At 38.2% G+C, this 13,028-nt stretch overlaps 1 protein-coding gene across 4 annotated transcripts in view; it reads left to right on the top strand.

The window, feature by feature from the left end:
• The window catches only part of NOL4 (nucleolar protein 4), a 185,820-nt gene that overhangs the window by 45,661 nt on the left and 127,131 nt on the right, over positions 1-13,028 (top strand). For all 4 annotated transcript variants that reach the window (XM_079302951.1, XM_079302950.1, XM_079302952.1 and 1 more), the window contains exons 4-5: positions 104-216; positions 4,606-4,738. In XM_079302951.1, coding sequence (XP_079159077.1) covers positions 104-216; positions 4,606-4,738 — 246 coding nt within the window. The remainder of the gene's footprint in view (positions 1-103; positions 217-4,605; positions 4,739-13,028) is intronic.

The following is a 13,028-nucleotide window of genomic DNA, read 5'->3' as shown; positions in this document are numbered from 1 at the left end:
TCCACTTGTACAGCCTACAAGTGATTGAAAATGCAAAACTTAGAGCTAAATGGCACAGCCTCCACAATAAACACATAATGCATAATTTCACTTTTTTTTGCAGATAATGGAAAACCTCCAACTTTGGTGACCAGTATGATTGATTACAACATGCCCATTACTATGGCTTATATGAAACACATGAAGCTGCAGCTACTAAACTCACAGCAAGATGAGGTAAAACCTGAAATCTTTTGGTTTTTTTGTTCTCTTAGATTCTTTTGTGCTTGTCTTTAAGGTAGCTTGGAAACTGAAGTGAAGATGATTGTTGATCCCATCTTTATAATTTTGTTGCTAAAACAGTTAGTCTGAGGCCAAGGCAGGGTCATTTTCAAGCAACCAGATTGAGAGAAAATATGATGACTTATGGCCCTTCTGTGATTGGGGTAGTGAGCTGTTGTTTGAATTGCCTGGAGGTGCTCATTCACTGGAACAGTGGAAAGGGTGATGTGGGCAGCATGTTCACTCGAGACTTAATTCTGTGCCCAGAAGTGACTTCCATTGTCTGCTTTTATAAACCAATACCATCAACAGCTGAAATGACTGCCATGGTGTTCTCAAGGCTAGCAGCCAGGATGTAACACATTGTACTGAGAATCAAACTTCTTCATGGAGAATTTGGATTGAAGTGTATTTAGTTCTTCTCAAAGATTGTTTGCTTTCTCTGATTTATTCAGAGTTTTCCCAGCTCTTAAGGAATGTTTCATCAATTGACAGGCACAGACCAAAGTATTTGTAGTAACCTCATTTTGCTAGAAGTTTGTTCATTTACCATTTAAGCTGCTAAATAGAAGCTCAGCTATGTGCCATTCAATAAACAGTTCTGCATTGTGTCTTCCTGTCCAACTACAAGATATTTTTAATAAAGAAAAAATAACCTTAGCAGCTGGATTATGTCAAGACCTTGACTGACTTCTCACTTGTGCAGTCAGCCAGATTTCTTTTCCCAATATGTGGATATGGGCTATTGGTAGAGATTTCATGAATTATTCAACACTCCCTGGAATGGGCATTTCACACCTCTTCTTGAAATATCAGGATCCTTGTTTCAGTTTGGCCTTTTTTTTTTTTAATTGCAGAGGGTGTAGGGAGAGATCCCCAACTCAAAGTTCTTAATGCATAAATACAGCCTGGTCATCTTTTCCTTCTATTTGGTCTCCTGATAATTTGAGGGATATGAAAGTAGAGTTTCAAGTCGCAGGAGAGAAGATACTTTATTCTGCAGTAGCCTTAGGAATTAAAGGACTCCTTGGTTTCTACATCTTTTCCCTTTGAGAATTACTAATTTCACAACAGGGTCAAGCACTCATACTTGATCAGGACCCCATGCCACAGAGCTTCTGTAGCCTGAATGCTTTGTTGTAGTCTTTCTGAAATTTTTGTTAAACCAGTTTTTCACCTAGACAATCCAGTGGCAATGATATGGAGGTAGCAGGACTTTTGCTTGGTATTTCCCTGCCTAGCTCAGTTTTGCAACTCTGTTGTTACTGTATATGAAATGCCTACAGCAGTGGATTTATGAAGGCAATTTCTTATATGTTTTAGTAATAATAACTTTTTTAGGATAGAGTGGGCACAAGGAAAGTTCTGGATTTATGAAAGTAATTTTTTGTATTTTTCAGTAATAATAACTTTTCCAGGACAGAGTGGGCACAAGAAAAGTTCTCAAGATAATCCTTATGCCTTTTCTTAAAGCACAGTTTTGCCAAGGTTTTCTTTTCCCCCTGGGCTGTACATTTGTTGCCTTGAGAACAAGATGACAGTGAAAATGTAGTAAAAAGTAGCAAGACATCTGGTTCAAACTATTAAATGCACTTAAAAAACAGGCTTGGTTTGTAGGAAAGATTTAATCAATCATATCTGTATTCTTGTGGGGAATTGAGACAGGAGTAAACTTGGATCCCACTGCTAGCTAGCACGGTGATTGAAAATATCCCAATTCTCTCATCTTCAATTCCATACTTTTAAGCTGAGACCATGGATGAGAGGGAAACAGATTTCATCTAAAAGAACTTACCACTGTGTGGGAATTCAGAGCTATGCTGCAGCTGCTATAAACATGCCAGTGGTTCCCAGTTTTTGCTCCCATGCCCATGAGTCCATGCAGATTCCAATGGAGGTTTACACAGTTTGAGAAGTGGAAGTATTCTGCAGTGCTGTAGGCAAACATGCTGCCTATGTGTGTTGTTTTATAACTATGCTAGTGTCAGCCAGAGCCCCCTTTCTGTGAGCCTATCAAATTGCCTAACCTCAGAACTGAAATATGTAAGCTGCTGCTTGCTGGTTCCTGCAGGATTCAATGAGAAATACCCTTGAGTTTTAACAGAGACACAGCAATCCAGAAGGTCTGGGGGAGTTTGTTTTCTTATCTTGCTCTTTGAACAAGCAGAGTGCATTTTCCCTAAAACTCAGTCCCATCTGGCATGTGCCCTGGCCCTGTCTGGGGCAGGAGGCTGGTGGGCACCAAGGTTCATCTGTGAGGGCAGTGTTTGGGTGTTTGCTGCTTCTGTAACTGGGGTGCTCCTACCTTATGTAAGGCAAGAAAGACAAGTGCCTGTTAGAGAAGCCTTCACTCTTCCATTTGATTTTTACAAATCCCTGAGAACAAGATATGTCCATTTCCTTATTTGTCATTGTACTGCTGTGGCAGTGCAGCACAGCGTCATCCTGTGTGCTGTCCCACTCTTGCTCCTGACTGGCAATTGCACTACTTTATCCTAATTTAACATGAGTCATTACTGCAGGGAACAAAATGTCCACACAGACTGGAAACATTGCTGAGACCCATTGGAGGAACTGGTTTAAGTGTCCAACACTCAGAAAGAAGCAAGCAGCTTTATTAGTACCTATACTATCCACTTCACAACAAGTACACAGTGAATCATATTCTAGAGATTGCTATTTTTCTAGGTCAGTTCTGATGAACAACCCAGAAAAATAGCCAGAATCCTGTCTTGTCCTATTTTGATAAAAAAATGTAAAAAAAAAAAAAAAAAAAAGAAAGATTGGAAAAACATTTCAAACATTTTCAGGATGTACAAAACTATTTGCCATATTTTCCTCTAACTTCTTTGAAGTGCTTTTCTTCTTAACAGGAATAGCTATCTCAGAAAAGTTGTTATTGAAAGTACATTGCCTTAGATTTGTACATTGCCTCAGTCATTTCCAAAGCAAGACTTGTGGATACTTAATTTCTAATCCATGAGTGGATGTGTGAACTTCAGTGGGACTGAAGCAACTGAAGTCAAATATGTATTTGAATATTTTCTGAACTATGTCTAAAACTGTTTTCTTTTTTAAATGGGGATAATGATCAGGATTTTTAGTTTTTGTCTTTTTATCACCCCTGTTAAATGCTCTGTAACTGGACTTGATAGATAAATAATATTACAGATGTATAATGTAGAATAAATTTGCAGCGATTCTCCTGTGATTATATTGCTTTTATTTGCCACTGTCATGACCATGCTCAGAACTTTTATGGGCTTTCTCATTTTCATAGATGCTTCTTTAAACACAGTGTATGTGTGACATCATGTCAAGGGATTTGATCATGGATTTTTACTAGGTCAGGTTGCCATTTGGAATTATCTTCCTTTGAATCTTTGTGGTTTAACTCCAGCCAGCAACTAAGAACCATGTAGTGGCTTGCTCACTCCTTTACCCATTGGTAGGATGGGGGAGAAAATCAAATGAAAGTAAAAACCCAGGGGTTGAGATGAGAAGACTGTAATAATTTAAACAAAGTAAAATATTCTACTACTGGTGCCAGTACTGCTACTACTAATTGTAATGAAATGAGAGAGAAGAGGAGGAATAAAACCCAAGAAAGACATGTGATGCCAAATAAAATTCCTCACCACCCGCTGAATGATGCCCAGCCTGTCTCCCTCTGGTCAACTCCTCCCAGTTTATATACTGGGCATAATGCTCTATGGTATGGAATATCCCTTTGGCCAGTTCAGGCCAGCTGTCCTGGCCCTGCTCCCTCCTGGCTTCTTGTGCACCTGCTTGCTGGCAGGGCATGGGAAACTGGAAAGTCTTTAACTTAGAGTAAGCACTGCTTAGCAACAACCAAAACATCAGTGTTTTATCAACATTATTCCCATACTAAATCCAAACAGAGCACTGTACCACGTACTAAGAAGAAAATGAACTCTATCCCAGCCCAAACCAGGACAGTGGTCATTCACAGAGCTACTGACTTCCATGTGGAAAAGGTAAAGGATTCAGGCAGGGAATATAGGGAGGTCTCCTCAGCCAAATTTGTAACAGGGGCTTGGTATGTGGTCTCTAGTTACCCATTCTTTTCTGGGATCTACTATAGAACTACTATGTAGTATCCTCATAGCTGAACAAATTACATTTGTCAGATTATCATACCATACAAATGCTGTATTTTCCTTCCTCTTCTTGATGTGCTCTGCTTGTTTTCTTATATACAAAAGTATTTAGCATGATTACAGTCCACACCAGGTGTGAGTGAAACAAATGTGAAGAGAATGAGCTGCACATATAATGTGGAGAATATACCATGTTGTCTGACATGTCTCTTTTTATTTGCAGGATGAAAGTTCTATAGAAAGTGATGAGTTTGATATGAGTGACTCAACTAGAATGTCAGCTGTGAACTCTGACCTCAGCTCAAATCTGGAGGAGAGAATGCAAAGTCCTCAGAACCTCCAGGGCCAGCAGGATGGTAAGGCTCTCATTTTGTTCAGAAAAATGTGGCATTACCTTGTTTTTTTTTTCCCATTCTGTGCTTTCATTTAGAGCTTGCTTTTCTTCATAGTGTGCTTCATTAGGTAATTTGAAATACATGTTCCCTGTATCTCAGCATGAGGAAGAAGAAATTAGGAGGTTTTCTTTGCAGGTTAATTAATTTGTTGCTTATGCAACAGGTGATTGCTTAGATAAGTATATGTTAAGTAGTGTTATTTTACTGTTTATATAAATATATATATATTTGTAGTGTGACCGTGCACAGGCATAAATGGAAACAAAGCTCAAACCTTTCTGGGCAACCCAGAAAGCTGACAAGTTTATACAAGGAGGGAGAGTAGTGTCACAAAAACTGGTTATTTGGGAGATAGGACCTGCAATGTGATATTCAGAAGAAGGGATGGAAACAACAAATTCCTATGGAAAAATAGAGGCAAAAGATGAGAAAACAGCGAGCAGCATTGCACATCTGAATGTTGTTTCTTGTTTACAACAAAACCACTTTTTGGTCAGAGATTAAACTGACTTACTTTGCACTGAAGGTGCATGGGTATGTAGTCTTTGGTTTCAACCCTTGTTATATAGCAAGCTAAATGAGTCTGGTTTGGAATGAACTTTCTTCTGGATTACAGAGCTCACAAATAGCCTGTCTACTACAGACTGTGACAGTGGCTCATGAGTGGCACATGAACAGACAACACCCACAGTGCAGGTCAATTCTATTGCCATTAGAAACAACATTAGAATTCTGTACTTGCTACTTGGGAACTTCCTGATCATGTGTTCCAAGTCAGAAGTGCTTTTTATATTCCTTTGGAACACTAAATATATGGGATTTGACAGCTAGGCTGGATGCTTTGCACTTCATGCATCATGGTCATTTGATAGCTGGTAAGACATTTAGGTGAGAATGGCTGATAGGACCTAGTGATGGGCTGGATCTTCAGCTGGGTTGCTCTCCAAAGGAAGGAAGGAGCAGATTCTAACCACACCTGATTCTAACCACAACTGCCTTTTGTCTGAGTGTCCTCAAGTTATAACAAATATTTTTCAACTTTTAACTTAGTTTCTGTCTACATATGCTCACTAAAGGAGCAGTTCTGATGCATGATGTATGAAAAGTTAGTTCACTTTCCTGTTGAAGTTTGACTTTACACAGGTATAGTATATTATAGTTATACTGCTAACTTAGGGGCCTCAGGGATACTTAGGAAGGTGCCATTTGATCTGGCTTTCACTGCAATACTATGCTGTAGAAGTTTCACATATATAGTTTCTTAATAATAATTGCATGCATGTATATGTCTGAAATAAAAATTATAGTTCAGTACAGTAACCTGTGAAGAAATGCTTGTCACACATATCTTAACACCTGCTGCAACCAGAGTCGTGTGCCAAATCTAATCATATTAGAACCTAAGTAAGAATGATAAAATGCTGCAAATTTGTCACTTGCTGTTTGAAATGTATGGGAAATAGATCCACTGTGGTCTTTGAACTTCAGAGAGCGTGATCTTACAGTATGGCTTTAAATCCCTCAGCTTTTCTTCCCTTCCTGCCAGATGGTACTTGCTCACCTTCCTAAGACAATCCTATTTTTTGCTATGTCTTCTGGCTAAAGCATCTACTGATAGAGAGATTTGAAATAGCAGCTCTTCCTGCTTCATTGTTTTCTTTTGATAGATGTTGTTAGCAAACCTAAGTGTGGCTAGTTATAGCAACACTGCTGTTTCAAATGTGGGAGAAGGGGTGAAGGAGGAATAGAAAGATATGAGGTGGGGGAGGGAAGAAGAACAAGAGGAGAGGGCAGGAGAAAAATAGATTGGAAGAAAATAAACAATATGAAAAGTAGAGGAAGGGAAGTTGGAACAGGAAGGAGGGAAAATAAAAACGAACTTAAATGAATTTAGTAGTAAAATCCCTTTTGCTGTCACAGGCTGCATTGTAAAAGTTTACAAATTTAATCTGTAATTATAGTGCACGCACACCAAAATAATCACCAAAGCATGAATCTGTGTCAGAAGTGATTCTTGCTCCCTTCCCTCAAACATTCTGTATGTCTATGAAAGTTTATGTCAGCCACCACATTCAGCCTGTAGATAAAGACACTTGGCATTTGCCTCATCTGAAATGTTTTGCTGCATCCTGGCAGGTGAAAATTTGCTGTTGCATAAGCTTGCCTGTGTACGTGCAGTTGGAATTGGTGTCTGGAGTGGAATGGGATAGCACATGCCTTCTGCTGCCTCAAGCATGCTCTCTTTGGGAGGATAATTTGCTAGTGGGGATCATTAGGAAAACTACTGGCTGGGATGGATTAAGGACAGCTCCAGTATACCTAAAGGTGATGTGTTTAATCAATTTACTTACCTGGTTTCCAATGTGAGCTACATGAGAACATTTTGGGACATCCCCTGTATTTTTTCCTATGGATTTAAATTAATTTGGTACTAGAATATAAACAGCCTGTGTACCCTACAGGAATATAATAGTGAACTGGGCTATGAACTACTCAGTTTGCTACTGAGTGGTAGATGGAGGATCCTCTTCCAGTTCAGTTTATCAGAGCATCAGAATACTGACACTGTCTATGTAGAAGAAATATAATGCTTTATAGCCTCATCCCTTGGGGCTGTACTTGCATCCTATTTAGATAGGCATTTTTCTTTGGGAGTCTACTACAGAGCTCATACTAGAAAATTTCTCAATGTCTTCCAGCCCAATACTGTGTCCTGTTTCTCATGGTTAGGTTGCTTGAACCTAAACAGAGTAAAGGCAAGTATGAGAGCAACTCACAGCATCAGCCTAAAACAATAGACTTCTTCACCCAGAAATGCCATGGTAGGTGAGAAAAATGCTGAGGAGGAAGGGCATGGAGACAGAAGGTGAATATTTTCTCAGAGTAGATGGGTGCTGGTACTGCACAAAAGTCCTGGGCTTTGCAAGTGGACTGAGGCTTCATAATACTTGTACTAAGGTTGTTAGGTGGAAAGGGTACAGGGAGTTAAGGAAGTAATGAAAAGTGTGGAGAGCTAGTGAATTGTATCCATGGTACTGAAGTTGCTGCAATACTACTAAGGAGAGTTTCCACTTTAAATTAGCCTTTATACACTTTTAAATAACAGGGTCTTGAGTCACACCTGCTGGTGAATGGCTGAAAATAGTATCCTGAGCACCTGCAAGACTGCTGCAACGATGGGGTAGGAGTTGGAAAATGGCTGCTGCTCTTCCCTGGGGAGATAGAAAAGGAAAAGAGCTCTAATTTACAATTGGTTCATTCCCCAGCTGGGAACAGGGTATGGCTCTCTCCTTAGCAGTGCCTCAGAGGTGTTTTCTCTAGCAGCCAGCTGGATAATAGAGCTGCAAATTGCTCATGTGTTCCTTTCTCTTTTGCTTGCCTCTTGCTTCCCCTGTTTTCTTGCTTCCCTGGACATGACACAGTTCTGTGTCCTAAGCTGGTTATTTGGGGTGAACTCTGTGTGTAACTCATCTGCAGGCAAAGCTCCCACTTGAGAGCTGTCTTTAATTCTCCTTTTTCTTAATAATGCTCTTGGGGCTCTGATGCTGCTGGATCAAACTCTTTTGCCCATCTCAGACCACAGACAGCAGGCAAGGTTTGTGAATGGAGTTGGAAATAAAGGAACTTTTTTGTTTTTTAAGTTAGTGGTTCAACCTGTTAAAAATTTGATTTTCATTGTGAAAACTGTACTCTAGATAGTCCTTCAAAGGAGTAGCAACAGCTTCTACCTGAGTGAAAAGAGGACTTTTGTTGCCCTTGCCTGCTAGCTGCTGTGCAGAACAGCTGGGTGTGTTTCCCTCCTCACTGTTGTGGTTCATTACTTACCAAGACACAAGATATGTAGGGGGATGCTCTGATTAGAGGAAATTAAGAACATATAAGTGTTCTTAACCCTAGAAGTGAGGAGAATTAAGTATAAATGTGACATGGCATTTTTTGTTTGTTTTTTACTATGTGAGTTATGAAGTAAAAGTCAGGGATGAGACTATTTGACTGTAACTCAGTGAAAGATGCAGGATTGATTTATTTTCAGTATTTCGCACTGTACTGAGGTATACAAAATATATCTGTGATTAGTCTGGAATTGGGTGGAGGGATTGTGCTCTCTTCAATCTAGTTTTAAAAAAATTATAATTACATTTTTATACATATATATATATACACATATACATCTGCCTCTCAGGCACTGTGTGGAGACATGTAGGAACTTATGGGAGCTAACCACGACAAAATATGTCAGAAGTCAACCTTTAATGGGAGTTGTGCTGTCAATTTAGCTGTAGAGATTAATAGGCTTTTCCTGGTTGTATTTTTTCCAATTTATAGAAAACTGAGCAATAATATTGTAATGCAATGGAGGATTGTCTTTGAGTAGTTTATGATCACTTGGATGGTGTCAATTCTCTTTCTTTGGCATGTTCAAATTGCCACATTTTACACAATATAGGTGTAGGAAACCTGGCTGTTAACATTAACTATTCCTTTCACTCATTTGTGTTTGTGACAGATGCAAGTATTGGAGTCAGCCATCTAAATACCTGTTTCCTGCATCAAAGCTATAATCTCTACACAATGACTTCACCTGAAATAAGTAACATTAGCTGATTAAGTTGTCAAAACTGACTGTCTATGCAAGAGTGCAGATTTGCTGTTGATTTTTCTCTCTGAACTAAGTCCAAGCCAAGAGTTGAATCCATCTTCTCATTCTGAACTTGTTGTAGTGTTGTACTTGTTTCTGCTTTTGTCTTTATTCCACTGAAACCTGGACTCCCCCTCTTGAAACACTGACTTATCTTTATTCTCAAAGCAATTTAAGTTCAAGATATATGAGCCCAAGCACCAACTGCAGGCCAAAGTGAAGACAATTAGTGAAAGAACATAATGGAGTAAATTACCTCTGCTCTTGACAATGTATTGGCCCAGCTCTTAAACTTGAGTAAAGTGAATGATAGCAAAGCCAACATGAGAGCAGGTGATTCCCAGCATTAAATCCATGGCAACCTTTTTGCTGGTAATTAAGAATTTTCAGTGGAAATGTTATTTTACATTAACTTATAAATTCAATTTACATCAAGAGGTACTGTGCTTTTAATTTTTGTTCAAGCACTGAAAGGTTTTACAAATGTCCTTCTTCTTTACGAGGTCTAAGTTCACTTGACTTCAGCAAAGGCTCACAAAACATTACCCAAATTATCTACAGAGTTTAGATATATTTTTCTAAAAACGTTTATTTCTTTAGACTTCAAAACAAGGCACTTGATATTTCTGTGGTATATAGGATAGACTGAAATTACCAATGAAGTCATAAAGCCTTAATAAAAATATTAAAAATAAAAATAAAAAGCAGTCTGTCAGTTTTCCTACATGCCACCTCATATAATTTTAGAAAGCCTTTTCATTTTAAGAACTTTTTGTGACTTGACTGATTTTATTTGCAATCATTAGATCCATATTAACAAAGCTAAAATTCTATTAAGGTTGTTTATAATGCTTATACTTTATATAAGATATTGCAAATTAATAAGCATTTTACTGTGAATAAAAAGGTAATTTTTGCTTAATAGGAAGGGTTTGAACTGATTAAAAATGTTTGCTTATAAAGAGGATAGAGAAAAAGTTACTTTTTTTTTTCTTTTTTTTTTTTTTTTGGTGAAATGGCAGGCCATTTAAAATTACATTTGAGCTAGAACCAGGTGATCTGACAATTTTCCAGTCTTGTTCAAGCCACTGAAATTTGCAACACTTTGGGAAATGATCTCACTTCTTACCACTCAGAGTGAAAAGATAAATACTTGTTTTCTGAAAATCTAAGACACTTGCCTATTTCGTGGCAGTGAAAAAGGAGCACAGATGTGACATACAGAAGCAAAGGTCTCCTGTCTTTGCAGCTGTTGATCTGCCACCTTTTGCAATCACCAGCTTTCTTACAGAATAAAGCAAAAGACAGTGCAGTCACACATATATGTTTCTGACTAAGTCTTTGGGTTGCACTGAAGTGTGTCACAGATGTCAAAATCACAGCGTTTTTTCTAGACAGGGAGTTAGTTATAATATGTTGCTCTGTCTGGGAAAAGCAGTATCATCTTCACCTAAGCAGAGTCAAATTGTACCTGAGAAACTGGCATGTGGTGCTATTTTGCTTCAGTGGAGCTGCACCTGGAGCAATTTAGCTCTGCAGATTTGGTTTGATGGATTATTATCTGCATAAACCAATGTATTGTAATGGAAGGTGTCCCTGCTTATGGCAGGGGGGCTGCAACTAGATGATCTTCAGGGTCCCTTCCACCCAAAACATTCTATGATTCTGAGATTTAAGAAAGAGGAAAATGGTGAAACATGACCAGAAAGTCAGAGAGTTTTGGAAATCTAGTTTCAGTGGTGTTTTAATGACTTCTTTAGAAATGATACCTTATCAGGGCAAAAGACACTACAAGTGACACTTCAGCAGTGCTACAATGTCACTGACAATGAATATTACTGAGCCTGGGCAAGAGCTTGAAATGTTGCTGCAGCTGCATTAGAAACTTTCAGCCCTTAACATCATTAAGGAGAGCTGGGTGGAATTTTCAGCAAATCAAGTATTTTAATAGACTGGCTGCTGACAAGGCAGCTGCTGTGTGCATTGTCATCAGAATACTGAGCTGATACATGAGGCACTTCTATTGTATGAGAGATGAAAATCTTCCTTTGACTCTACACACAATTCAAATTTGTTCAGAATTAATCATAAATGTTTCTCAATGGAGAACACTCCTTCCCTACTCCTGGCCCTATCTAATCATACAATGGTCTCAAACTGGGATTTGGACATGAGCACCCATCTCACTGAAGTATAGCAAATAGATTGCTTTTATAACTGACTCTTTTAATATGTAGAGTTACTGTATTTACGTTTGCTACTTGCAAGTATCTCATGAGTTGGCTTAAGTGAATATCTCCCCCCTGCTTCAGTTACTTCTGTGTCTTATTCCATCTTATAATAACTTGTGGGATTTTTTTTGACATGTCTCTGTTTGTTTCTTATCTTATACTGTAATTTGCTTTAGAGACTAAAATATTATTAAACATGAATTATGCATTGAGCAGACTCTCTGCTAGAGTCTGAGTGGTCTGTTGCATTCAGAGAACAATCTTGTTTCCCGCACCACCATCCCAGCTGCACAACTGTCACTTTCTATTACGCTTGCCTTGAACAATTGAGTGTGGCTTGTAATGACAATAATTGCCTCAAAATTGTTTGTCATGTTTGCCTTGTTAGCAACAAACTACTAACTGTTGGTTACAATCAGGTTCTCAGCTATTACTCCATAATTACATCAGGGAATACTTGCAGCCAATAATAGCTGAGAAATTAGAATTATCTTTTCACAAGTAATGCTAAAATGCTTGCAGACCATTCACTCTATTCACAGCCACTCATTTTTACATCAGCAATCCAGTGGTAAGTGAAGCCTGCCCTCATGTAAAAGGCTTGCTGCAGATCTGTATCCTTTTGCATCTTCAGAACAGTTGTATTAGTGCTGTACATGTCCTGTAACAATAGGTATTTCACTTTGGCATATTACTACCCATCAAGCTATCTCTTCTTAATGCACATACTGAAGGCAATCTGCTTTTGATTTCAGTGTTCAAATCCTTGTAACTGAGCTTAGCTAGATTTCTGAAAGTGTTGTTTGGTTTGGGTCGATATTCTTTGGTTTTTCCTGTCTTAGCATAACTCTGTTTGTTCCCTCCTATTTCTCTTTAACATCAAATAAAAGGAGGGGCATTCTGCTACAGAGATTTAGTTTTGCTTTCCAGTAAAGGCACTTTATCCATTTTATCCTTTCATATGTACCAATTGACTTTAGCAGAAGCTATGTGCACAAATTGCTTGATTTAATTTGTCTACTTCCTTATAGTAGAGGTGGGTTGTTTTTTTTCATAGTTACTGTTAAAATGCATGCTAGGCATTGACTCCCATGTTTTTCCTATTACATATACAATACAGCATTTTTTTTCAGGAAAAGGAATGTAAAGAATGTGCTGTAAAGAAATTTAATTTAGCCATTGATTTTTCACTGTGTTATATTTTAATTAAGGAAGCTGTTAATTTTTTTTTCTGAACAGGAAATTCCCTCAAGACATTGGGCTGTCTTGTGAAAGATTTTTTTTAGTGGAAATTTCTTTGAAGCATTTATTTGATAAAATGTTTGTAATGTTGAGTATTTAAAATTAGTTGTATTTTTTAAACCAAATGCAAATAGTTTGA

Source organism: Erithacus rubecula (genome assembly GCF_903797595.1).
Source record: "Erithacus rubecula genome assembly, chromosome: 3".
Classification (NCBI taxonomy): Eukaryota; Metazoa; Chordata; class Aves; order Passeriformes; family Muscicapidae; genus Erithacus; species Erithacus rubecula.
The sequence above is the reverse complement of the archived record's forward strand: the minus strand, read 5'-3'. Positions and strand labels throughout refer to the sequence as shown.